This window comes from Carex rostrata, chromosome 31, assembly GCF_964058835.1.
Source record: "Carex rostrata chromosome 31, lpCarRost1.2, whole genome shotgun sequence".
Classification (NCBI taxonomy): domain Eukaryota; kingdom Viridiplantae; phylum Streptophyta; class Magnoliopsida; order Poales; family Cyperaceae; genus Carex; species Carex rostrata.
The window spans coordinates 1,020,398-1,047,641 of record NC_135948.1 but is presented as its reverse complement, the minus strand read 5'-3'; the positions used below and the strand labels follow the sequence as shown (position 1 = coordinate 1,047,641).

Here is a 27,244-nt window from a genome sequence, read left to right as displayed (position 1 = left end):
AAGATGAACGGTTCAGATCGACTTTTTGAATTTTGAAATTTCAAATTTGGACCGTGTGTATTTCAGCCCATATGCTACCGAAAGCACATTAGCCTATATATATATATATATATATATATATATATATATATATATATATAGAGGAGGGATCAAGTTACAACACTTGAAAGTTACAACAAAGTTACAACATCATTTTTTTTCATTTTCAAAGTCCAAATCGTCGATCCAAACCGTTAGATATTCAATCTATATTAAAATGTGCTTACAGACCAAATTTTACATTTTTTGAAATTTTTTTGCTATTTATTAAGATGGGTACAAAATCGCTGTTTTTATTAAAATTCTGCACCATTAAAAAACAGCAATTTTGTACCCATCTTAATAAATAGCAAAAAAATTTCAAAAAATGTAAAATTTGGTCTGTAAGCACATTTTAATATAGATTGAATATCTAATGGTTTGGATCGACGATTTGGACTTTGAAAATGAAAAAAAATGATGTTGTAACTTTCAAGTGTTGTAACTTGATCCCTCCTCATATATATATATATATATATATATATATATATATATATATATATATATATATATATATATAGAGTACGGCTAACGCGCTTCCTCTAGCATATGGGCCGAAATGCTTCCGGTGGAAAGTTGAAATTTCAAAATCCAAAAAGTCGATCTGAACCGTTCATCTTCTTCTCCATATTAATATCTGCTTGGAGACCAAATTTTACATTTTTCTGAAATTTTTTACTATTTATTAAGCCATTTTGAAAATCGCTGATCCAACGGTAGCTTCTGATTTTTACTATTTGGTAAGCCACCGTTGGATCAGCAATTTTCAAAGTGGCTTAATAAATAGTAAAAAATTTCAGAAAAATGTAAAATTTGGTCTCCAAGCAGATATTAATATGGAGAAGAAGATGAACGGTTCAGATCGACTTTTTGGATTTTGAAATTTCAAATTTTCACCGGAAGCATTTCGGCCCATATGCTAGAGGAAGCGCGTTAGCCGTACTCTATATATATATATATATATATATATAGATAGATAGATAGATAGAAAATCCAAACAACCGATCCGAACCGTTAGATATTTAATCCATATTGAAATGTACTTGGAGACCAAATTTTATATTTTTTGGAATTTTTTTACTATTTATTAAGTATTTTTGAAAATTGTTGTTTTGCTGTGAACAGTACAAAACGGTAAAGTTTTCTGGACCATCGGATTAGCGATTTTTAAAATTGCTTAATAAATAGTAAAAAAATTTCAAAAAAATGTAAAATTTGGTCTCCAAGCACATTTCAATACGGAGAACAAGATGAACGGTTTGAATCGGTTGTTTGAATTTTCAAAATGACTAAAATGAGCCATGGCTCATCAACGCGCAATAAGCCATGACTCATTTTAGCCTATATATACATATATTGTATATGGTTTGGAAATATAAATAGTGGAGGAAGAATTTTATACATAGTATGTATAAAATTATTTGACACTTAGAGCTATCTTCTATTTATAAGCATCTAATGTCGGTTATACCATGCTCTAGATATTTCCTTAATTTTCTATTCAACACATGTACCGACTTAGCTAATGCCGACTTAGTTATAATGACTTTTCTTGAAGCCACAATATTTGACCAAACTTTGCTTCCGATATCAATTGTTGACTCTAAATTTTGAGTTTTATTTATATATATATAGAGAGAGAGAGAGAGAGAGAGGGGGGGTTTACTTGGGTGAGCCATGGCTCATCAAGCATTTGTACTCCACGCTATATTTTCATTTTGAAAGTTCAAATGACCGATCTGAACCGTTAGATGTGATCTCCATATTGCAATGTGCTTGGAGACCAAATTTTACATTTTTTTGAATTTTTTTTTACTATTTATTAACTATTTTTGAAAATTACTATTTATTAACTATTTATTAACCAAATTTTCCATCGCATCAGCGATTTTCAAAATTGCTTAATAAATAGTAAAAAAATGTAAAATTTGGTCTCCAAGCACATTTCAATAAGGAGAACAAGATGAAAGCTTCGGATCGGTTGTTTGAATTTTCAAAATGGCTAAAATGAGCCATGGCTCACCAACACGCAATAAGCCATGGCTCATTTTAGCCCCACTCTATATATATATATAGAGAGAGAGATGGGCTATGGTGCATTGCAATGCATGGAGGGGTTTGTGCATTGGACCATAAATCTAAAATTCAAAATCCAAATGATCGATCCAAACCGTTCATCTTGTTCTCCATATTAATATGTGCTTGGAGACCAAATTTTACATTTTTCTGAATTTTTTTACTATTTATTAAGTATTTTACAAAATTGTTGATCCAACGGTGGCTTAACAAAACAGTAAAATTAGCAGCCACCGTTGGATCAACAATTTTGTAAAATACTTAATAAATAGTAAAAAAAATCATAAAAATGTAAAATTTGGTCTCCAAGCACATATTAATATGGAGAACAAGATGAACGGTTTGGATCAACCATTTAAATTTTGAATTTTAAATTTATGGTCCAATGCACAAACCCCTCCATGCATTGCAATGCACCATAGCCCATCTCTATATATATATCATTATTCAATAAATTGTTGGATATCGAGGAGTTATCGTCAGTTGCTTCCGAGGTCGTGCCCCAAAAGGTAGCAAACCCAAATTATTTTGGTGGCAGTTCCAAATCTTGCACGGTATAGATAGAATTCGCTTAAGGACAGTGCTTCGCACGATCCGAGAAATAAAGTTTCATTATATATATTTTATATTATTATTATCCGATTTATTCTTGTTTTGTAGTCAAATGTTTGCAACAACTACTAGAGTGCTCTAAATACCTTCAATTGGAGTGTTGTATTAGATTTGTAAATGACATATTATTTTACCATCTGGAGACACTACTCGAGTGCTCCAAATTGGAGTGTTGTATTAGGGTTGTAAACGCTCTTTTATCTTGCCATATAGAGACATGACTAGAGTGCTCATAATACCTTCAATTAGAGTGTTGTATTAGGGTTTTAAATGCCCTATTATCTTGCCATCTAGAGACAGTACTAGAGTGCTCCAAACACTTTAAATTAGAGTGTTGTTTTAGGGTTGTAAATGCCCTATTATCTTGCCATCTGGAGATATTACTAAAGTGCTCCAAACACCTTCAATTGGAGTCTTGTATTAGGGTTGTAAATGCCATATTATCTTGCCATCTGGAAACACTACTCGAGTGCTCAAAACACATTCAATTGGAATGTTGTATTAGGGTTGTAAACGCTCTTTTATCTTGCCATATAGAGACATGACTAGAGTGCTCATAATACCTTCAATTAGAGTGTTGTATTAGGATTATATTTCCATCTAGAGACACTACTAAAGTGCTCTAAACACCTTCAATTGGAGTGTTGTATTAGGATTGCTATATAGAGTCACTACTAGAGTGCTCCAAACACCTTCAATTAGAATGTTGTATTATGGTTTTAAATGCCCCATTATCTTGTCATCTGGAGATACTACTCGAGTGCTCCAAACACCTTCAATTAGAGTGTTGTATTAGGGTTGTAAACGTCATTTTATCTTGCCATATGAAGACACTACTAAAGTGCTCCAAACTCCTTTGATTGATGTGTTGTATTAGGATTGCAACTGCCATATTATCTTTCTATATAGAGTCACTACTATAGTGCTTCAAACACCTTCAATTAGAGTGTTGTATTAGGGTTGTAAATGCCCTATTATCTTGCCATCTGGAGACACTACTCGAGTGCTCCAAACAACTTCAAATAGAGTGTTGTATTAGGTTTGTAAACGCCATTTTATCTTGCCATATAGAGACATGACTAGAGTGCTCTTAATAACTTAAATTAGAATGTTGTATTAGGGTTGTAAATGCCCTATTATGTTGTCATCTAGAGACACTACTATAGTGTTCCAAACACCTTAAATTGGAGTGTTGTTTTAGGGTTGTAAATGCCCTATTATCTCGCTATCTGGAGACATTACTAGAGTGCTTCAAACACCTTCAATTGGAGTGTTGTATTAGGGTTGTAAATGTCCTATTATATTGCCATCTGGAGACACTACTAGAGTGGTCCAAACACATTCAATTGGAGTGTTTGATTAGAGTTGTAAATGGCATATTATCTTGTCATCTGGAGACACTACTAGAGTGCTCCAAACACCTTTAATTGGAGTGTTATATTAGGGTTGTTGATAACGCGAAAACATATTGTGAAAATTACTATTTTTTAGTATGGAAAATTGTGAAAAAGCATATGCAATGTACCCATTTTTTCGAATTATTCACCGCAAATGTGTTTTTAGGCTATTTTGGCAGGTTTTGGAGAAAGTTGCGAATTTAGGCCAAAAACGGAGCAAAAATGTCATATTTAGGCCGATTATGAAGGATGCGTCAAAATAGGGCAACACATGGAGTATGCAAACACCTCACACGAAGTGCAAAATATAGAGTATTGTAAAATTCACTGAAATTCGGCTAAGTACATAGCCTTACGGCATAACCTATACCACATGCAGTATAAATGCCTATGCCGTAATGTCTAGTTTGGATGAAATCTCAGCCGTTGGACAGTAACCTTCTAAAGGATGAATCTCAAGATGTAGCAGGCCTTGCTACGCATTGAAGTCTATTTTTAGCGCTCCAAATATAGCATGAAAAGCTATATTTGGCACCCATGTTCTCCAATAATCTCCATGACTCCATACCTCTTAGGAAAACTATATAAACCACTCATGTAATAGGAATTGGTGTGCATATTTTAGTTGTGTAAGTCCATAGTTTAGAACATAATATTGCGTGTAACTTTTTGGAGTTTGTAGAAGAAGAGGCGCTCGAAGTCCAAGGCAGAAGAAGAAGGAGTCATCCAAGGAAGAGGTGTTCTAGGTTATGTCTTTCTTTTATTTTGTCATGGTTTTGAGTAGCTAAACTCCTCCTCTCTATGGATGGATGTAATGAATTATAATTTATCTTTTTACTATAATATTTATTTTTCTTTTATGTCTATTTTAGATTTCGTTATACTTAGAATGTTATTGAAATGTGTCATTACATACATAGTTCTGTCTACTATATGTCAATGTCATCCACATATCAATAGGTGTTAAGTCATTGTACCTCAATATGAGAGGGGAAACAAGTAAGTACTTTAAACACTTCGGGTAATGAGGCTTGGCAGCGGTTCAAAGACTAGGGTTAGAACCTAGTGGGCTCCCTTGGTAGGATATAGATTAGATAGCATCTCGAGGTTTAATTAGGAATTTATTTATTACTTGTAATGAATAGGGTTTAGGATTATTACTTAGCGAGTAATAGGGGAATATAATTAATTAGGTTGGTGTGAGTGATTTAATTATATTATATCCTGTGATAATATGAATTGTTCCCCACAAGCTGACCTTAGAGTCGGAGAACATTTCAAATATGCATAGAACTGAACCCAAGCATCTGTAAGGAATAACAGTATCAGTATGTGGCTCTGCTCTGCGGGGTGGTCTATACAGTATGCGGTAGTGATAGTACCGTATACGGGGCCGTATGCTATAGTAACAGAAAGCCGTATGCGAGTAGACATGAGTACCATAAATATGTATTGAGATAATTAAAAGGAATTCATCAAAAACCCTAGAGGCTCCCTAAACTTGGTTTACAGCAAAGTTTGCCTTGTAATGGCTCATCGGTTTCACCTTGTATTCATTTCTCATTGAATAAAGAAAGGCACGCCATCTCGAAGGTCGCGAGCCCCGGAGACGTAGGCATTAGTGCCGAACTCCGTAAACAATTCTCGTGTCAAGTGTCTCTAAACTCTATTATTTATTTTATATTTTAGTTTAGGACAAAGTTATTCTAATTTTCGTCAAGAATAACTATAAGACACACTAGAAAATTATAACTTAGATTAAAAGTTTTAAAAATACAATATCCCCCTCTAAGTGCCTTTGGGACCAACAACAAAATATACTTCCTTCCATCTTTACTCAGATGGAGAACCAGCATCACTCTCAAAAGGCATCTGGAGTGCTACATGACCTTATCAGGCAACCAGTCTTTGTTCCTTAATTCTCTTCTCCATGTTCTCTGATTAATATTCAACAACAGAAACTGTGAGTAATATGATAGACCTAACTATATATTTTGCTTGTAGTAGATTGAAAGCATAATTCATATCTATTTTTTCAAATTGTCCAACAAACCGCACTAAAGATGACTAGAAAACCTAATTGTTGTATATTAGTGAGATTAGCTGCAAAATAAAAGATATAAGTACAAATATGCCAATTTAAAAAGAAATTTTGACTCTAACCCAACCAAAATCATATTTTCTGAGCTTGATGACAATTTAGAAATAAGTGATTTACATCCTTATTTATATTGCAGAACTGGCATTTCTGTTACCAGTCCAGCCTCCCTTAGATTTTTTTTATTAGAATTCTATTATAAAGCGGGAGGTTTTCAACGGGTATCGGACGGAAATCTGTTTTATGTCCATTTTAAACCGTCTAAGTAAATTTAAATATACAATAATCTTAGTCGTCCCGTAAATTTAAATTGTGCATGCAAATCTCAACGTGAATCAGATGGCTGTAATTAGGTATCAGACATATTTTGGCTGGATGCCCATTGAATGCCCTTCTGGCCTCCTCTCCCTCATATCTGATGTTACAAAATTTTCTTTTTCGTTTTGTACAGGACAAAATTGAATATTAGTAAGAATATATTTATCGTCTGTAGATTGTTTAGAAAAAAAAATATATATAGGTAGAAGGTTGAAACACTCACAGTAATCTATAGCAGTTTAGTACCATAACAGTGCATTTGCAGTCCAACAATATGTGTATTTGTAAGATACCTAAAAAATGCAATTTATAACAACAAGTCTGGGTGGTGTAGTTGGTTATCACGCTAGTCTCACACACTAGAGGTCCCCGGTTCGAACCCGGGCTCAGACAAATTTCGTTTTACAAGTTCGACAGGTTCAAAGTATATTGCTGCATCTATTATTTGATTCTTTCTGTATTTTATAAAAGATGGTTTTCACGAAAAAGACTCCGCTTGTTTCTCTCTCTTTCTTCTCGCTTCTTCACTAGAGCCAATTGTAAACTGGGAAATTCCATTAAGCTAGATGAAGACAACTATTTTTTATTTATTCATTCAATACAAAGTAGTTCTTCGACTTGAGGGTGGTGCTAATGTGCTATTCACTCGCTTTTACTTTTTGTAATAATGCTTTAATTGGGGATTAATTACCTAAACTTTAATGCAGTCTGTAAAATAGCAACAAAATATACTTTGACGATGCACATAAAGTTCATGATTCATATATAATATAATACAATATGGTTATAGTTTGAAAATATATATTTTATTATAATGCAAATAATTAATACTGGTAAAAACTTCATAAAATTTATAAATGATTGCCGTGTAATACTGGTATACTTTGTAAAATTTTCTGGCATCTGTTCAATTTGTGAGTTGATTCATGTAAATTCTCAAATTTATATATATATACCAATTCAAATAAACTCACAAATTGAGAATTTACATGAATCAACTCACAAATTTGAGAATTTACATGAATCAACTCACAAATTTGAGAAAAAAAAGTAGACTTCCCTACTTTGTAAAAAGTCAGGTTAGCTTTCTGTTGTCAAATAAACTAGGGAAGTCTACTTTTTTTTTTTTTTTTTCCTTTGTATCTCTCCGTTAGTTTCTCTTGTTGGCTTCTCTATCAACTTTATGAAACTTTTTTTACATATACTCTCTGTAAATGATTGCGGTTTAACACTGGTAATCTGGTATCACTCGTAAAATTTGCTTGCATCCGTTCAATTTGTGGATTCGTTGGAAATTTATCAGATCCGTTCTGTTTTTCGACTGGCATTTTACCTAAAATGAAACACAGACTTTAATTCTTATTAGACCAAATTCCAGTTAATTCCAGGTGTCCCAGAGGATCCAATTTTATATCAGCCATTCAATTTTTAATAGTCGTGATAACATCTGAAAATTTTAATTATCTCTTTGTTTAACCGGAAACTTTTCTACTGGTGATATGTTGGATGAGCATCTCTGTGTTACAGCAAAAGAGAAAATAACTCCCAGCTGATCTAAAAATATTTCGGTACCTATTTAGATTATGAGAGTGACGATGTAATTTCATTCTACGCGATAGGGTACCGCACTGTCTGAACCTTTTTTTTTTCTGCATACAAAGTTACCGTGTCTACTTGGCACAGGTTTTAATATTATTCTAATTAATGATTTTGTTTATCTGGGCAAAATCATATATATTTCAAGTACTTGCCTTTATATATACTTGCCTTTATATATCTTATTCAGCTCGGAAAAATAAAAGAAGATAAATCTATATATGTTGACCAAGAGGTATATAAACGAAATTTCTTGAACGATGTTAGCATCACTCTTTATTATATAGTTAACAAGAGAGTAGACTTTTCATATATTTTTAATATATTTTTTTGTTGAAAGCCCAGGCAATTGCATTGATCCAACGATTTACAAAACAGCTATTACATAAATTTTCTTTATTTAAATAAAACCTATGCATTGAGCTACTTGTAAAATCATCTAATTTACTATGTCTTGAAATAACAGATATGTTAAGTCAAAGAATGCGAATTAGTTTATTCGTGCCCAATTAACTAGTAGATAAGTCTTCCGATTTTCTTCTCTAGAAATGTAGACACAAATAACAGATATGTGAAATCAGAGAATACGAATTAGTCTATTTGGGTCCAATTAACAAGTAGATAGGTTTTTCAATTTTCTTCTATAGAAATGTAGACACAACAGTAATTTTTTCCAGTTACATGACTAACGGACCATACCGCATCACATCCTTCCTCAAAAACGAAACATTTTCTTCTTTTTAAAATCAACGCTGCCCAAAGGAATGCACAATCAAGAGGCACTGAATCAAACCTATATTTTTAATATTTGATCGAAACTACTTGATCAGTTTCGAACTTGTGTTTAGCTAACTAAAATAATATCTTACTAACTGAGCTAGTCTCGGATTCTTGCATTTTAAAATTTAGTTATAGGTGTCTTTCTTCTAAAATACTGAACAGTTGTAATTTATCATACATTTTATATATCCATTATACCATCTTGTTGCATTATTGAGTTCCATTTTTATTGTGCTGTCCTTGATGAGATTTCTGAAGTAGGAACTTTGAACAGGTGGCAGTCATTACATGTTGAACACAAACAAGAGTAAGAAAAGAAGCACAAAGTACAAGCTTTTATATATCTCAAATTACAACTGAATAAAGCATGCATCTCAAATCATGCATGTTACAGTTAAAAAGGGATATTAGCTGAAATTCAGTTTTAGTTTCGAGCACGAGATCAGAGAACACCCTCAGATCATCTCTGTGGCAAACACAATTTTTCAAATTATTATCATCCGTAATGACACGTTTGAAATTCAGTTTCAGTTAGAACGCAAAACTTTTTAGCCTAAATTACTAACCTAACAGATAGGACAACCAAATTTAAAGTTTCTTATTAATAAAAACAACTTTACCTCTATACACCATCAGGACCACTTGGGATTGGCTCATAACCATTGGGCTTTTCTATGTTCTTCCTCCCAGATTCTACTGGTATGCACTTCAATATCGCACCAATAATAAGGCTGATTGATCCAAGCCCCACACTAAGAACCCAGAACTGCCAGCTCAGTGGCACAGTGCTTGCAAATGCGCCAAGAAATTCAACTATGATGACTTGAAATATGACGGTGATCAATATAATTGCAGAGAATACCCAGTTTCCAAAGATACCACGGAATACGTTGATCTTTTCCATTTCTCGGCTGTTTATTTCGTTGAACACCTAAAAAATAAACACATTAAACAAATTAAGTATCTTTTTTAAATTACAGATTGTTAGAATGCAAATAGTTATGATTTAAAGAGAAACTTTCTACTTCCAACTATTAGGTCCTTTAGTTGAATCAGGTGGCCTTGGGTCAGTGCCATGTCAGAATAAAAGATGGCAACTAATTCACATGATATACTACCAACCAATAACATCCGCTACATGAATCCGGTTGACCATGGTGATCCAGTTGTTTTGGTTAAATTCTCTCTTTTTCTAGCAACCTCACGTAGTTTTTCAGCTTGCAAATATTCTCACCTGACAGAACACGAATGAATTGAAAATGAGGGTATTCACAACCAAATCAGAATCAAGCCCACTTATATTCAAAATCCCCCTTCCCGCAAACATGAGTGTTCCAAGAACAATTAGCTGGTACAAGCCCTGCCCAATAATATTGCGCCACATGGTGCGAGTTATGAAGCTGTCGCGACGTCGTACTGGTGGTCTCTTCATCATTTCATCATTAGGTGGTTCAGTTGCGAGGGCTAATGCACCTAGTGTGTCCATTATCATGTTGACCCAAAGCAATTGCACGGCAGTAAGCGGTGCAGTCCCTGTGAATTTGAAATTGACATTATATTATATAAGTTTAATAATGTTTCAAGGAAAGAAGGAACTAAAGAAATATATAATCTTTATGAGCAAATTGTCATACATATCCCAAAGAGGAAACAATTTATTAAGAGTTTAGCAATTTTATAGATGTGCAATTATTTTTGGGAAAAAAATTGTAAGTCTCCAATATTGATTTAGGTAAATTTTTTAAGGTAAATGACGTTTATGCCATAAAAATTTATATAATCTGAGTCAAAATAAGGAGATGGGCTAAGCCGCTATAGTGAGTTGAAGGAAGAGCCCTTTCTTACTTCACATTCATATTTCCAATTTAGAGTTCAAACAGTTGATTCGAACAACTCAATATGATCTTCATACAAAAAAATGTCCTCTGAGATGCTTTAATAAAAAAAATTACTATTTTTTTAGATAAATAAAAAATCGCTCTGTGGATGGTCCAGAATCTTCTAAAAACAACGATTTTCTACCCATCTAAAAAATAGTAAAAAAAAATCTAAAAAATAGAAATATTTGGCGTCAGAGGACATTTTCAAATGGAGATTATATTGACTGGTTTGGATTGGCTGTTTGGACTCTAAAATGGAAAAAAAAAAATGGTTCAAAAATGAATTGTATTAATTACTTGGTTCTCTTGGGTCTTTATAAGTATCACAAATTGCATCCGTAACCCTATTCTTTTTATAAAGGTTTTTTTACCAAAAGGACCCTATAACTTCTATTAATGCGATAAACATACATTAAATCTCAACACTCCCCCTCAAGATGGGCGAAAGATATCCATAAAACTCATCTTGTCACAAAACCTATCTAGATCTATTGAGCTAAGTCCTTTGGTGAGACAGTCAGCTACTTGATCTCCAGTAGCTACATGACTCAGCTCCAATAGTCCACTTTCTAGTTTTTCCTTTATGAAGAACCCATTGATCTCCACATGCTTGGTTCTGTCATGCTGCACAGGATTGTTGGCAATGTTGATTGCTGACTTGCTATTGCACCACAATTTCATTTGAGCTCCATGATTCACCTTGAGCTCTTCTAACAACCTCTTCAGCCACACCATCTCAGCAACTCCCAATGCCATAGCCCTGTACTCGGCTTCTGCTGTCGATCTTGAAACAACTGGCTGCTTCTTGCTCTTCCAGGAGACCTAGTTGCCCCCTACGAACATGCAGCAGCCAGATGTGGACCTCCTGTCATCTTGGCAACTGGCCCAGTCAGAGTCACAATAGCCCTCAATGTTCATGTGACCATTCTGCCTGAAAACCAAGCCTTTCCCCGGTGCACTCTTCAGGCACCTCAGAATGTGACTGCGTCCATATGGTCCTTCCTAGGGTCATGCATGTAGCGGCTCACCACGCTCACTGCAAATGAGATATCGGAACGAATATGTGTCAAATAGATCAATCTGCCTATCAGTTTCTGGTACCTCTCACGATCAACATGTTCTCCTGCCTCTACACTCATCTTGGCCTTCACATCAATTGGAGAAACTGCAGGTCTGCACCCCAACATGCCTATCTCAGTGAGCAGATCTAGCACATACTTCCTTTGAGATAGAACAATCCCTTCGGGGGCACGGGCCACCTCAAGCCGAGAGAGTATCTAGGTCGCCCCAAGTACTTTATCTCAAACTCCTTGCCCAATTTCACTTTCAGCTGAGCGATCTCACTCTCATCATCCCCAACGATAATCATGTCATCCACATATACGACAAGCATAGTGGTGTGAGCTCCGCATTGCCTAAAAAACACTGTATGGTCTGCATTGGTCTGCCGATACCCCATGCCTACCATAGCTTTCCTAAACCTGTCAAACCAAGCTCGAGGGGATTGTTTCAGCCCATAAAGAGACTTCTTGAGTCTGCACACCTTACCCACTATGTTTTTCGTGCTAAAACCTGGTGGTATCTCCATGTACACCTCCTCCAACAAGTCACCATGAAAAAAAGCATTATTCACGTCGAGTTGGTGTAACTTCCACCCCCCATTTGTGGCTAAGGAAACCAGTGTTCGTACTGTAGTCATTTTCGCCACGAGTGCAAAGGTCTCATCATAGTTTATACCATAGGTCTGACTGTACCCCTTTACCACCAATCAGGCCTTGTACTACTCGACCTTCCCTTCTAGGCTTTGCTTCACTGTGAAGACCCATTTGAATCCAACGGCCTTCTTGCTAGGTGGTAGTGACATGAACTCCCAGGTTTTGTTCTTGGCGAGGATCTCAAGTTACTCTAGCATGGCTGCTTCCCACTTTGGATCCTCTTTAGCACCCTGCCAACACTTAAGAATAGAGACAATGTCCAAAGATGCAATAAATGCTCCATGTACAAGTGATATGTGTGAGTAAGAGACAAATTTGGCAATGTTTTATGGGAAACCATATCGGTCAAGAGAAATGCCTGCATTCTCGCGAGGAGTCCTCCTTACCGATAGGGGGTGGGAGGAGTAGAGAGAGGAATCATATCACTTGTGTATTCTGAGTCTGCGGTGGATGGGGAAAGTGTCTCAAGAGTCGAGGTAGGCAGGAACAAGGGACTTGGCACAAGCGGCACTGTAGGTACTGTTTTCTCACACTCCTTTCGTCAACTCGTGTACACTCTCAGCTCCTCCTGAGCCTAAGGTCCACCACCCTCGGGATCAGTCTCCCCTTGATTCGGCACAACGGTCGGCTCTATAATAGGTACAACAGCCGACTCCACCACAACTGGATAAGGGATAGCCCCTACACTCACCATCTGCTGCATCTCACCACTACTACTACTCTCCCTCTCTCGCCTCATACCTCCAGTATTGAGCGAGTCCTCAAAAGGTGAGGTAACCTCAGAAGTGTAGTATGGCTCAAGCTTTCAAAACGTGACATCCAAATTCACAAACAACCTCTTCTCAATGGGGCTCCAACACATATACCCATTTTAGGTGACCGAGTATCCCACAAAGACACATTTGATCGCCCTTGGGTCCAGTTTTTCCACATTGAGTCTTCTGTCCTCCACAAAACAAATACATCCAAAGGTTTCTTACCTTGCCACACCTCAAACGGAGACTTCCACTCCAATACTCGTGAGGTCATCCTATTGATCAGTTGGGCAGCGATATTGACTGCTTACCCCCACAAGTACTTCGGTACATTCATGGCAAACATCATACTTCTAGCTACTTCCAGGAGATGTCTATTCTTTCGTTCTGCTACCTCATTCTGCTTAGGTGTGTATGGACAAGTCGTCCAATGCTTTATTCCCTAGGATGACAGATACTCCTCAAAGGCCATGTTGGTGTACTATGTCACATTATCAGACCTCAATACATTTACAACTGCCTCATATTGAGTCTGAATCCCTTTGTGAAAATCCCTAAAGCACAAAAGAACCTCACTCTTGTGTTTCATCAAATAAAGTCAAGTCATACGAGATCCCCATACATCAGAATGTATCAAATCAAAAGTACTAGAACTCCTAAACCCAGAACTAACATAAAAACTCCTAGTGTGCTTGCCCAACTCACAAACATCACAAACAAGTTTATCTTTATTAGCTTTTTCAAATAAAAGGGGATACAAACGACTCAAAAGATTAAAAAAAGGATGGCCCAAATGCCTGTGGTGGAGAAGCAACAAATCTTCCACACTACTCCCAACTCCTCCAGGGCTCTCTACAATAGACGAAAGGGCTGAGTCCATCCCATCTCGATCCATGTACTACAGTCCACTATGCCATGTACTAGTCCCGAGTCTCCTGCCCATCCTCTTCTCCTGAAAGATCGCCTTAGAAATATCAAAAGGAACAATACAATTTAGTTTGAGGATAATTGCACTTATATATAAGAGATTTACGGGAAAAGGAGAAGGATGCAAAATATTTGACAAAGTCAGAGAGTTGGTACATTTTGCTGCACCCTTACCAACCACAGGCCAGGCTGTACCATCAGCTGTCTGGATGCTTTACCACAGGTCAGGCTGTACCATCAGCTGTCTGGATGCTTTCTGGAGCTGCTAGACGAATATAGAAAGAAAACTCCCCAGCAGCACCCGTCACATGCCTAGATGCACTAGAATCAACTATCCACTCACTGCCTTCTCAGTAAGAGCGAGTGAATCATAAGTACTTGTGGCTGACTGAGTAAACAGAGCAAAGTTACCATTTGATAAAGATGAGGTGGATGCACTATCTCCCACACTCACTGCCTTCTGCTTCCTCAGCATCTGAGAGAACCCATCCAAGAGTGCCTGATCCTCGGTGAGATCTCCACCAGCTTCTTCTTCCTCCTCTGCAACCATCAGATGTGCCCGGTTACCTCCTCTTCCACCTCTCCAACCTCCACGGCCACGACCACGACTCCCAAACTGGCCCCTCCCACCTGTGTCTCTCTCCTTGGGTGGCTTAGGGCAAGCTTGCTTCAGGTGACCTACCTCACCACAGTTGTAGCACTATCGAGTCTCGCCTCTGTACCATGTGTTACCTGAGTTGGAGACTGCTAGAGCTGACTTCACCTGTGGAAGTCCTCCTGCCCAGCCTGCAATCCAATCCGGCTCTCCTCCTGTATCATAGCCGAGATCGCCTCATCCAGTGAGGGAATATTCGGTTAAGCTAGTAGCGCCACACACCTTGGCTCAAATGCCGAGTTCAACCCCCTCATAAAGTGCATAGTCCTCCTCTAGACTCTATCATCTCCTTTCTTGCACTCGGTGTCCTTGCAGCACACGGGTGGTGACAAATGATCATAGTCGGCCCACAGTCGCTCCAGATCTGCGGCATACTCCTGGATCGATCTCTCTCTGTGCCACTACCTCTATCTCACGCTCAATCTGGAACACCCTCAAGTTGTCGGCTCCTGCATAGATCCTCTGCAGCTTCCCCCAGACATCACTCACGACCTCTATGCCATCCACCGTGACAGCGATAGATGCGACCATCGAGTTCAGAAGCCAGGTATGCAGCAGGCTATGAGTAGTCTTCCACTCATTTTGCTCAACCGAGTCCTTCGCTGGCTCCCCTTTCTCAACCCGACACGACCAGCTCAAATACGTGGCTGATCCATCAAGTTTCAGCTCCACATTCTGAAGATCTAGCTTGACCTGCACCTTAGCAGGTGCTGAGATAGCAAGCTTGGTCGAGGCACTAGCTCCCTGTATAAGCCCGACCAAGACCTTCAGAACCTCAGGATCGATCTTCCCCAGACACTTTAATCCCGTACCTCCCGTACCATCTCCATCCCCTGAGATCCTCAAACCTCTTCCTCTTTCTCTCGTAAAGACACGATCTTACACCCTCAAGACGGATCTAGATCATCTCTCCCTTTCTTTTTCTTCTTCGTGACCCGATCTTGATCTAACGCATCAAGATTTGAGCTCAAACCTAATCTAAACCTGCTTCTCGGGTATCGTGGGGTGTAGCCCCCCCCCCCCCCCCCCCGGCCAAACCAACACCAAGAACCTTACCCTAAGTGGCTGGCCAGCCCTAGAAGAGGTGGCTCGGCCTATATAGGTCAAGTCGAGAGAGAGAAGGAGAAGTGCTGGCCGAACCTAGACGAAGTTGTGCAAGAAAAAAAACAGATCTGTTAAAAGAGAACCGACTATAGGCGAAGCTGGGGCGGAGCTCAGACCAGCGGAGCTAGGCGGCTCAGGCCAGAGCTAATCGGACCAGATGAGGCAAAGCTAGGTGGCTCAGACCAAATCTGATCAGCCCAGATAAGGCGAAGCTAGCGACTCAGGCCTGATCTGGAGCGGCGGAGCTCAGGCAGGGCTAGGCAACCCGAGAAGGAGACGAGATGGGGCAGAGCTTGCTGCTACAGTACCAGATCAGATCTGGTGCTACAGTAAAATCGGGATAAAGGAAGAAAAAATAGAAAAAGATACTAACTCTAATTTTTAAGGCTCTGATACCAAAAAGTAATGGTTCAAAAATGAATTGTATGGATTATTTGGTTCTCTTGGGCCTTTATAAGCATCACAAATTACATCCGTAACCCTATTCTTTCTTATAAAGGCTTTCTTACCAAAAGGACCCTATAACTTCTATTAATGCAATAAATATACATTAAATCTCAACAGGAAATATGGATGTGAAGTAAGAAAGGACTCTTACTTCGCAACTCACCATAGCCCAGCTCCAAAACAAGAGATTTTTTTGCAAAATCATTTCTTCATCATCTATTAACTAAGGTTGATGTAGTCATTTTCTCACCTAGGTTGATCTCTAAATTTGGCAGAGTAGTGATAGATATCAACTGTCTTACTGTAAATATATTTCATGACTTGAAAAATATGCAACGGGAATATCTGTAGTACTACACTTTTTATCTGATCTTGTTTGTATTCCCCATTAGAAAGTAGTCCAAAAGTGGAGGAATTGCGTCAATTTGTAAATATGCAAAATCATACCTGTTATGCATGCTGAGACAAAATTGATAACCAACGCTACCACATTTACAGTCAACTGGAACTGTACAAACTTCTGGATGTTGATATTTACTGCACGACCCCACCTAGCTACATTTATTATTGTCGCAAAGTTATCATCCAGCACTATGACATCAGCACTCTCCTTTGCAACCTGTGCATAAATAACAAAATGAGCGTACCTCAGCACCATATTGAGGTCACTATTGTCTGTTGTGCTGAACTGGCGTTCTATGAAATCATCATCAGAATGAAAAAAGACCTTGAAACATGCATGTAAAACTCATTGATTGTTCTTTCTTTTTCATTGAAGTTATTTATAGAACCATGTGTGTATTTTTTCATTTCAGTTTATCGTATGTAAATAGTGTCGTGTTTGTTTTTCAACCTGCTCAAGTTTTTTTTCATGAACACCAGGTTATTGTTGGAATTGCTCCCACCTTTACTTGGCTGATCTGTATTCTTGGGCTTATTGGATGGACTGATATATCAGTGTGGTACATTTATATATGGTACATTTATATGCATGTGGCGCTGATATATCAGTGTTACCTCTGTTGGTATATCAGTGCCACATGCATATAAATGTACCATATATAAACAGTGTGAAGTATTACCTCAGTACCTCCAAATAAAATTACCACAGTTGGTAAGTATCAGTGCCACATGCATATAAATGTACCATGTAAAAGTGGTGTGATGTATTTACCTCAGTACCAGCAATGCCCATGGCAAGCCCAATATCAGACTCATGCAATGCCGGTGCATCGTTAGTACCATCTCCAGTCACTGCAACAACTTCTTGAAACATGCTCCTCAAGTTTGTTACAAGAGTGTGTTTATCCAGTGGCAAAGACCGCGCCATCACCTAAATAGAAGGTTCACAAAAGAAAGTCAGAGTTTAAAAGTTTGATTTATATATTTAACGGATGCTAACTAGGACAATAATTTTATAGTGTTTATAGTAATCCTCTTACCTCTTAAATGTTTGCAGGTTACAGTAAACCATTAGTTTTGCTATACTGAATTTTTTTAATTGAATGTAGTTCTGCCCAACATATATGAAGCCCTTTCATTATCAAGCACAAATCAAGCTTTAAAAAAAATGATGTTAAAAAAAAGTTTGTATTAATTTCTCCACTCAGCCTTTATATTCAACAGTTGGACTTCCATTCATTAACAAAGTTTGGTCCCAATTAATTAGACTGGTGAAATCTTTGGTATTTACAAATATGTCTTCCTTGATGAAGATAAACTTTCTCAAAAAATAACAAATACACCACTGACAAGTTACACCCTTACTTAAAGTGTACCTCAATTTTGGGGATCAGTTCCTTCATTTCTTCAGGACTTTTGCTCCGAAAATCTCGCCCCTCTATAGCCACACCATCAGCTGTTAAAATCCCACATTCTTTTGCTATAGCCTTAGCAGTATTGATGTTGTCTCCAGTTACCATTCTAACCTTAATACCAGCATCTATGCATGTTTTGACTGCCTCTTTAACTCCGGGCCTTACCGGGTCTTTGATCCCGAAAATTGCTAACAGAGTGTATCCTTCAGTAGGGATCTCTTCACTCTCATTGTATCCTTCCATGTCAACAAATGCCAAACAAAGAGTTCTCAGAGCATCCGACGCAAAGCTGTTTATTATGTTTAAAGTTTCCTTCATCTTAGATTCCTCTAGGGGCTGGACTTCTCCTTCACTGTCAATCATCTTGTCGCACATCCCTAAGATAATCTCTGAAGCACCTTTACAAAAAGCCCGGTAACCGCCTCTAGGCAAGTTCACAATTACAGACATTCTTTTTTTAACCGAATTGAATGGCTCGACTTTTACCTTTTCACAAGCCCTGTGTTGTGGATGTTTTTCTCCTTCCAACTTTAATCCAAACTCCAATAAAGCAGTCTCAGTAGGCGTGCCTAGAATGGTATTTTTACCGTCTTTTCCTTTTACTACCTCAGAGCTACTATTTTCAAATATACCTTGAAGAAGTGTACTCACGACATTTTCAGATATTAGAACATTAAGGTCTTCAATTGTATCTTTGGCATTAACTGATACATCACATAACCAGACTTTATCTACCACCATGTGGTTTGTGGTTAGAGTTCCTGTTTTATCAGTGCAGATACAGCTTGCAGAGCCCATTGTTTCACAAGCTGCTAAGTGCCTCACAAGGGCTTTGTCGTCCATCAACTTCTTCATTGCATATGCTAGACTTAAAGTTACCGCAAGAGGCAAACCCTCAGGTACTGCCACAACAATTATTGTTACTGCAATAGCGAAATAATCTAATACAATCAATGCATCTTCAGGGTACCATTTTAACAAGCCAACAGTTACCCCTTTCACAATCAAAAACCTACCTATGAGGACCAAAAATGTCAAGCAGGCAAATGCCAACCCAATTTTCCCTATGATAGTAGCAACCCCATTTAACTTAACTTGTAAAGGGGTTTCATCCTCTCCACCCTGGCTAAGTGTACTCATTAACCTCCCCCACTCAGTACGCATGCCGACAGCTGTTATGAGCATCTTGGCCGATCCGTCTTGGACTTTTGTACCGGCCAAAAGAAACGGCTTTTCACGAGTGATATAAACCGGGTCACTCTCACCAGTCATACTCGATTCATCAATCAGCAGAGAATAACCAGAGATAAACAGACCATCAGCTGGTACCTGGTCTCCAATTGATAAATGCACGATATCGCCTACCACCAAGTCATATATTAACACTTTTTGTCTTGAACCATTTCTAGTAACATGGACAAATATTTTTTTCTTCTCCTTGTCCAACTCCTTGAATTGCAACGATTGTCTATAGTCACTAACAGCAGTTACTAAAACCACCAATAGTATACTAAGCATTATACCGAGTCCATCGTACATACCCTTTGGGAAACCTTCAGTTGCTAAACCGACCACTACAGAAATCAAAGCACAAACCATGAGGATGATCAGTGTTAGGTCATGGAGAGCATCCCAGACAAACATCCAGAAGCTTCTAGAAGGTTTCTCAGTGTACTTATTGACCCCATAAATTTTCTGCCTTGTTTGCAGATCTTCAGTGGACACACCATTGTCAAGAGGCGCACGAATTTTTCGTGAGATGCGCTCAATTCCACCATGCACTTTTAGCGCCTTCATGTCATGCACACTTGCAATTGATGCCAGCTCATCAGGGCTGATGGAGTAACCAGCTGAGATGACCTCTTCTGTTAGTTTGTACTCCTCTTTTTTTGCAGCTGTGTAGGAAGGAAATAAGAATTTGAGAAAAAGGTGAGTCATGCTTGACTACAAACTTGATTGTAACAATAACAGGCAACAATTGTGAATGTCTTGGTCATGTTTAGGTTCTCAAATCGTGCTCATTACTTACCACAACAGCTAGCACAGAATATATATTGGCAAGTGGACAACAGGTCTTTGCTCCTTGTGTAATGCAATTACAAATATAGGGCAGGGTGTCCCTACTTCTCTATACAGAAATACCAAAAGGCCATCTGTTTTGAAGTGATGAACAACATCAATTACTGTAATGAACATTAACATAGAAAAACATGAGCATTGGTTTTTGTATACTATTTTTTTTAGAAAATGGAACAAGTACCAAAAGGCAAATTTTTTTTTGTAACAATAACATGATAAAATGGAAACTCAGGGGGACAGCATTTATTTTGTTATGAGAAAGTTAAAATGTTCAGCTAACTATTGGAAAACTTACCATCCAAGAACCGGAATGCCGCATCGTGCACATATAAAGCCACCCTAAATTTTTCCTATCACATAAAAAGAAGGGAAAGGGAACAGACATCTGAATTTTAGCAGTCAAAAGAGAAATATATTGTAGATGAAAATGACCCTTATTAACTAATAAAAATGACATTAGTATTAGAGTTGACAAAAAAATTGACCCTTAGCCAGCTCAACTTTCCAAGGAACTGCTTGGTGGAAAAGGTTAACCCTATTTGTAAACATGAAAAAGATTGTTCTTTTGGGTTGTTCACTTTGAAAGGTAACTGGTATATAAGATTGATCAAGTGGTTTATATCCACTCCCAAAAATTAGTGTGACATAAACATGGCCCAGGACTTTTGATCCTCCACAAATATGTGTCCCGATGCCCAACAAAATTAGCTAATTGCATTTTGATCCTCTCAATTTACACTTTAGCAAATTGGAATTTTAAAAACCTTGTTTGTCAATAAAATATAAAGTTTTGTGTTCAGTGTACGTGCTGGAAAAAATGACAACAAAGCTAATAAAATATAGTAATTGTTGTCTTTCTTGACAAAGATTTATTATCATAGTGGACAGTCAGACCTTACTGCCAAAAATTAACCACTAGTTTCAACTTTTAGAGTTTTACTAAATGTTACTTTGTTCTAGAGAAGGACGAGCATCAAATCCAAGAATTTTTCTTCTCCCAAAATTCTTACACCAAAATGCAATTTAACAGGGTACTGATAACCTAGAGCTGAGTTGAAACAAATGCATGTCCATACCAAAAAGGAGAAGCTATATTAACTGATTCCTTGTGGTGTAGCAAACTTAAAAACACTAATACAGATGTAGTTTTTGTGTAAATAGTCAACTGACAAAAGAACAGAAGAAATAACAAATACTTGGAACACAAGATTTCCACTGCAGACTCTTTGAGAAACATTTTTTATAGAGTTCGTCTATGAGTCCGTCCCTTTACTGTTCATTTAATTGTCCACCCCCTTATTTATTAACTACACTACATATCTGTTAAGTGCAAATGCATATAATTGTTGACTACTGAAGTTTAAACATTTTATGTATTTTTAACAATTATGTATTTTCACTTTAACAGATAGACAATTATAGTTAATAAATAAAAAGGTAGACAGTTGGGTGGTGGACCATCTGATATATATATATATATATTTTTTCTTGTGAGGAAAAAAAAAACATATCAAATGGTCCACCACCCAACTGTTTATAACATATCTATTTTAAATGCGGCTCAGGTTTTGTTTTCAGTACACCTTACCTCTGTAAATTGAGAAAATATTTTTATATGATTTCGTTAGGCCAGTCATAGATTTAAGGTTATACTCAATTTCCCCTTCTCTTTCAACCTGATGGATGTGAGTCCCACATGTCAACATCTTAGCTAACAGTAGTAATTAAAGCTGCCTCGAGTTTGGTTGTGGCCTAAAGGGTAGAATAAGTGGTTTATTTCTCGTTATTCCACCAATCGAGTATTAATTGAGCCGGACTAAGGTGGCATGAGCTGATCTTTAGGCCGGCCTAAATTAAACCACTTCACATTGTGGTTCAATTTTATTGCACGTTATGGTCTAACTCGAATGATTATAATAATATATTATTAGTATATCATTATATAATTAATATTTTGTATTGTTAATATATTAAATAATTATTATAATAACATTATATAATTAGTATTTTTTTATTAATAATTATTATTAATATATAATTAGAGTCCGGCTAATGTCATAATGTTATAATTTCAGCCTAAGTTATAACAAATTAGTTTTTGAGATTTCAAAGTCCGAATAGTCAATCCGAACCGCTCAACATGATCTCCATATTAAAATGTTATCAAATTTTATATTTTTATGAGATTTTTTTACTATTTTTTAAGATAGGTACAAAATCACTATTTTGGATGGTGGAGAATGATCTGAAAATAATTATATTGTTAATATATTAAATAATTATTATAGTATATTATAGTTATTATTAATATATTAATATTATATAATTAGTATATTATTATTAACAATTATTATTAATATATAATTATATGATTAATATCTTATATTGTTAATATATTAAATAATTATTATAATAATATTATAATATATTATAGTTATTATTAATATATTAATATTATATAATTAGTATTTTATTATTAATAATTAACTAACTTAGGCTTTCAAAACTTAAGTCCTCCATCAACTCTAACCAAACAAAAAATAATTTTAAGTCATGATCTAACTTTAGACCTCAACTAAATATAAATAATTTAGACCGACCTAAGTTGGAATGATCAATTTAGATCTCCTTAACTTTAGTCCACAAGCAAATATCACCCTTAAGTCGAATTCGTATCCTCTGCATTAACTCAAAAAAGAATATTTTGAGTTAATGAATCTGGACCATTCGATCCACTTTAATATCCGTTCAAGTTAGATCTGCACTATTATTAAAGAGCCCTTGTATTATAGACAGAGGATTGGATTGACTCCATTTTAAATCAGATGTTTGAGATGTATTAACTCAAAATATACTCAAATTTTTGAGTTAATTGCAGACGATGCGGACTTCCTTAAAGTCTTGACTCTTCGAGTCTTGAGAGACTAGTTGCTATTTTTGAGGGGAATCACTTGGGTTGGGATGCTTCCAGGAAGCTTCCTCTCTGTACTCCGATTAGTGGCACCACTCTGGCCACTTGTGTAAGCCCAGCCTAATCATTTAAAATTTCATTTCCGTTCCTTTGGTAAAGGCAATTAATGCAATAGATTCGTAATTATTTGATTATGTAGGAAGAAAAGCAGAGAAATAGCCGAATAGGATAACATTGATGACAAACCGAGGGCTTGGATCCTCTCCAGCCGTTCAAAGCTGGATCCACAGAAAACTGCACTTCCGACGGAAATTATCATGAGCATCTGTGAGCCCCACGTTGATAAATATTTTTAATTTCTTCTCAGGTTGTTTAAAGAATCAAGTCATCTCGAAAGTAATAATAAAAAAATATTTTTCTGAAAAGTAGCTTTATAGTGTTCTCATATTCCAAGATTTTCAGACTCAACAACCTATCCTATCACTTTGTCGCCTTTTTCTAAAAAGTTAAATAAGAAAATATTAAATGGTCATCAAGAGGTAAGCTAATCGACAGAATGGCATCGATATTCGATATTCGATATTCGACCTATAAATTATAGGTATAGATTAGAAAAACGTTTTTGTTTACATTTTCTTCATGTAATATTTTTATTATAGAAATAAAGTCTAAACCCTCGTATATATATTTCAGGAAAATTAAAATATTATTTTTTCGAGAAAAACTGCTGATACTTTATTCTGTTTGATGATTTTTTTGGTAACAAATTAGGAGTATAAATTTATATTTCCATTAATTGGAACAGGTGTTAAAAAAGGTATTGTACCACTTTTGTTCGAAAGTAAAATAAAATATTATATAAAAAAACATATGACAAACAATTTAAAGACAAATATGTACACGAATTTACTCTAAATAAACTTACAATAAACATAAATTTCCAGGTTGATTTTCACATTAATCCGCATCGACATTTATTTCGTTATCAGAAGTATTAACTCATTCACTCATACAAGTTATTCCAATCCAGCTAATAAAATAAAGAAAGTTGATAACAATACCCACATTATATCTAAAGGAGGGACCACCGAAAAATTAAATTTAAAAAAATAACTATTTGTGAGCATTGCAAAAATTCTACAATGCAATTTTTTTTTCTAAAGTATTAATAGCTATGCATAGAAGTATTAATACATATGTACGAAAATATTTATAATTACGAGATGAATAATTATTAATTGTGCAGGTACTGTGGCGTGAATATAATAGTACTCTCAGCACTGTACCAACATTGTACATGCGGGGAACCACCGAAAATTAAATGCAGAAAGGTAACTTCCTACAGGGACTGTAAAATCTCCATAATTTTAAATTTTTTTTCCATATTATTAATACCTACGCATTTTTTTCTTTCAAATAAGATCCATGATTACGTACTTTCAGACGCGTTATCGCGCAAGTATTTATATCTTGCCGTACAAGTATTTATACCTACACTTGCAAGCATTTTTTACATATGATACTAAAGTATTAATGAGTTTGGCTAATATAACATCAGTGTCATTTCAGCTTATATAACACCAACTCTAAAACCTATTAAATCAATTTCGAACGGCTAATCCAAACCGTTCAAATCAATTTACATTATGAGTGATGCATTTACATACAATTTTTTTATATTTTCGAGTTATTTTAGTATCAAATCAAGCAGTAAAAATAATAAAAAATTAATGTATTAAAATTAACTTAAAAACTCACACATTTGACCGCTTGACTTAATACTAAATAAATTCGAAAAGTTATAAATTTTGCATGTAAACGCACAACTAATGAAGTAGATCGGTTTAAACGGTTTGGATTCACCGTTTGAAATCGATTTGATAGGTTTTAGAGTTGGTGTTATATAAGTTGCAATGACACTGATGTTATACTAGCCAAACTCAGTATTAATATCTAAGTATTGAAAGTATTAATACTTCAACACTGAAATATTTATATGTATGAGGTCAACTATTTTTGTTAGAGAAAGACTGACGCAGGGATAATTGAAAAACTCGAAAATGAATAATCATAACAAGTCACGCATCAAAGTATTAATATTTTTTTAAGTGTTAATATATTATCTTCTAAATATTTATAACTACAAATGTATACATATCTAAGTATTTTTTACATATGACACTAAAAGTATTGATATCAAAATACTGATCAAGGTGCGTTTGGATGAAACAAATAATAACTCGGAATAGCAGCTATTCCTGAGTTCGGAATAGCAACTAACCCAACATTTCTAAGAAATAGCGGAATAGCAGTTAACCCAAGCTATTCCTTTGTTGAGAATAGCATTTTTTTCACCCCAAACGTATTGTGTTGAGAATAGCTCTCCAGAAATAGCAATTATTCTTGAGTTAGCGCTATTTCTGTGTCACCCAAACGCATCATATTTGTAAAAGGTTGACACAAGAACGAGTGCAGAGATTGTAAAAGGAAAACTATATAATTAGTGAAAACCATAGAGAAATGATGATGTTGAGATTTTAGAATAATAATTAGTTAAGACTATATAATTAGTGAGATCATAATATACTATTTCTCTACGTGCGAGTACTGTAGCATAAGTACCGTAACGCAGAGCATGAGTACTAAAATAATTATTCTAAAATAAAATGGTGGAATTTATTGATAAATCAGTCACTAAAATTCAACTATGAAACAATGGTTATTGTAACTTAGCTTTGTTTCTTTTAATGAAACAGGACTCAGGATTTTTAACTTTAAAAAAATGAACTATGAAGATGAAATTAAAAATAATATAAACGATAAAAAATGAAAGATTGGCAAAATAAGAAAGAAAAGGAACTTGAAGTCATCTAAGTGAGCAAGGGAAAGAATCGCCTCCCTATTGCTTGCTGTAGGGATGCCCATCTGGTACAGATGGCTTGAACTTTGAACTTTGAAACGGGTTTAAAAAAAAAAAAAATCGCCTCCCCCGCGTGTAGATTTTAGGTAGTGACATTTGTAAAATATAAAACCAAACCTTAATGAGAATGAGGCTATAGATTAAAGTTCGACGATTGCGCCACTGTACCACTATAGTCAACAAATCGTCACATGAAAGAGCAATATTGAATAAAATAGAAGCACAAAACTGATCGATTACTTTTAAGAAAAAAAAAAATGAAGGATAATACTATACTGAATCAATCAGTACAGAATATCTATCTTTGACGCTTCATCTTCTCCCGGGTAATAAATAGAACAAATAAGTAGTAATTACCTGAAAGGAGCGGCGCTTGGTTGCATCCTCCTCGCGCTTATCTAGATCAGGAACATCCCGGAACCGCCGCCGCCGGTTCTTGACGATGGTAACGGCAGCGCGCCACTTGCGCTGTGCCGCCTCTGACTGATTCTTCGCTGGCACATGGAAGTTTTCCCTCAAATACCTCTCCATTCCCCACTCCTCCATTTCTCCTCTCCTAATCCCTCCCTCTCTCTCGTTCTCTGCTTGCCTTGAGTCGAGCGGAGCCTTTAATTTGGAACTTGAAAGGACAGAAAGCAGTGGGTGTGGAGTGATGCAAGACGAAAAATTTCATATATACCGCTCAAAAACTGTAAAATTACGTATTTATCATCTAAATTTCTATAATTATATAAGAGTGATGCTTCTGTGCATACAAGGACCTATTTGTAAAATGAACATATTTTTATTTTCAAAGTTCAAAAAGTCGATCCGAACCGTTCATCTTGTTCTCCATATTAATATATGCTTGAATACCAAATTTTACATTTTTCTGAAATTTTTTACTATTTATTAAGATGAGTACAAAAAATATCAAATTCAGACCATTGAATTTTGTACCCATCTTAATAAATAGTAAAAAAATTCAGAAAAATGTAAAATTTGGTCTCCAAGTACATATTAATATGGAGAACAAGTTGAACGGTTCGGATCGACTGTTTGAACTTTGAAAATAAAAATATGTTCATTTTACAAATAGG

The 27,244-nt window shown here is 36.1% G+C and overlaps 1 protein-coding gene and 1 non-coding gene across 2 annotated transcripts; one reads left to right on the top strand and one right to left on the bottom strand.

The window, feature by feature from the left end:
• Positions 1-6,898: 6,898 nt before the first annotated feature.
• Positions 6,899-6,972, top strand: TRNAV-CAC (transfer RNA valine (anticodon CAC)). Its single transcript has one exon. It is a non-coding gene; the product is annotated as a tRNA-Val (tRNA).
• A 2,317-nt stretch (positions 6,973-9,289) lies between these two features.
• Positions 9,290-26,814, bottom strand: LOC144547395 (putative calcium-transporting ATPase 9, plasma membrane-type). Its single transcript, XM_078296027.1, has 7 exons — positions 26,523-26,814; positions 20,630-20,684; positions 18,217-20,150; positions 17,613-17,771; positions 16,886-17,057; positions 10,190-10,488; positions 9,290-9,886 (listed from the first exon to the last, which is right to left on the bottom strand). Exons 1-7 carry the CDS (start codon positions 26,709-26,711, stop codon positions 9,578-9,580), a joined length of 3,117 nt encoding a protein of 1,038 aa, XP_078152153.1. The 5' UTR covers positions 26,712-26,814; the 3' UTR covers positions 9,290-9,577.
• Between the last annotated feature and the right edge of the window lie 430 nt (positions 26,815-27,244).

Excerpts from the sequence above, each read along its gene's own strand:
- LOC144547395 (XM_078296027.1), bottom strand. The coding sequence starts at position 26,711 with ATGGAGGAGTGGGGAATGGAGAGGTATTTGAGGGAAAACTTCCATGTG. Across the intron at positions 20,685-26,522 it reads CCAAGCGCCGCTCCTTTCAG|GAAAAATTTAGGGTGGCTTT; the intron begins GTAATTACTACT and ends TTTATGTGATAG. Across the intron at positions 20,151-20,629 it reads GGCATTCCGGTTCTTGGATG|CTGCAAAAAAAGAGGAGTAC; the intron begins GTAAGTTTTCCA and ends CTTCCTACACAG.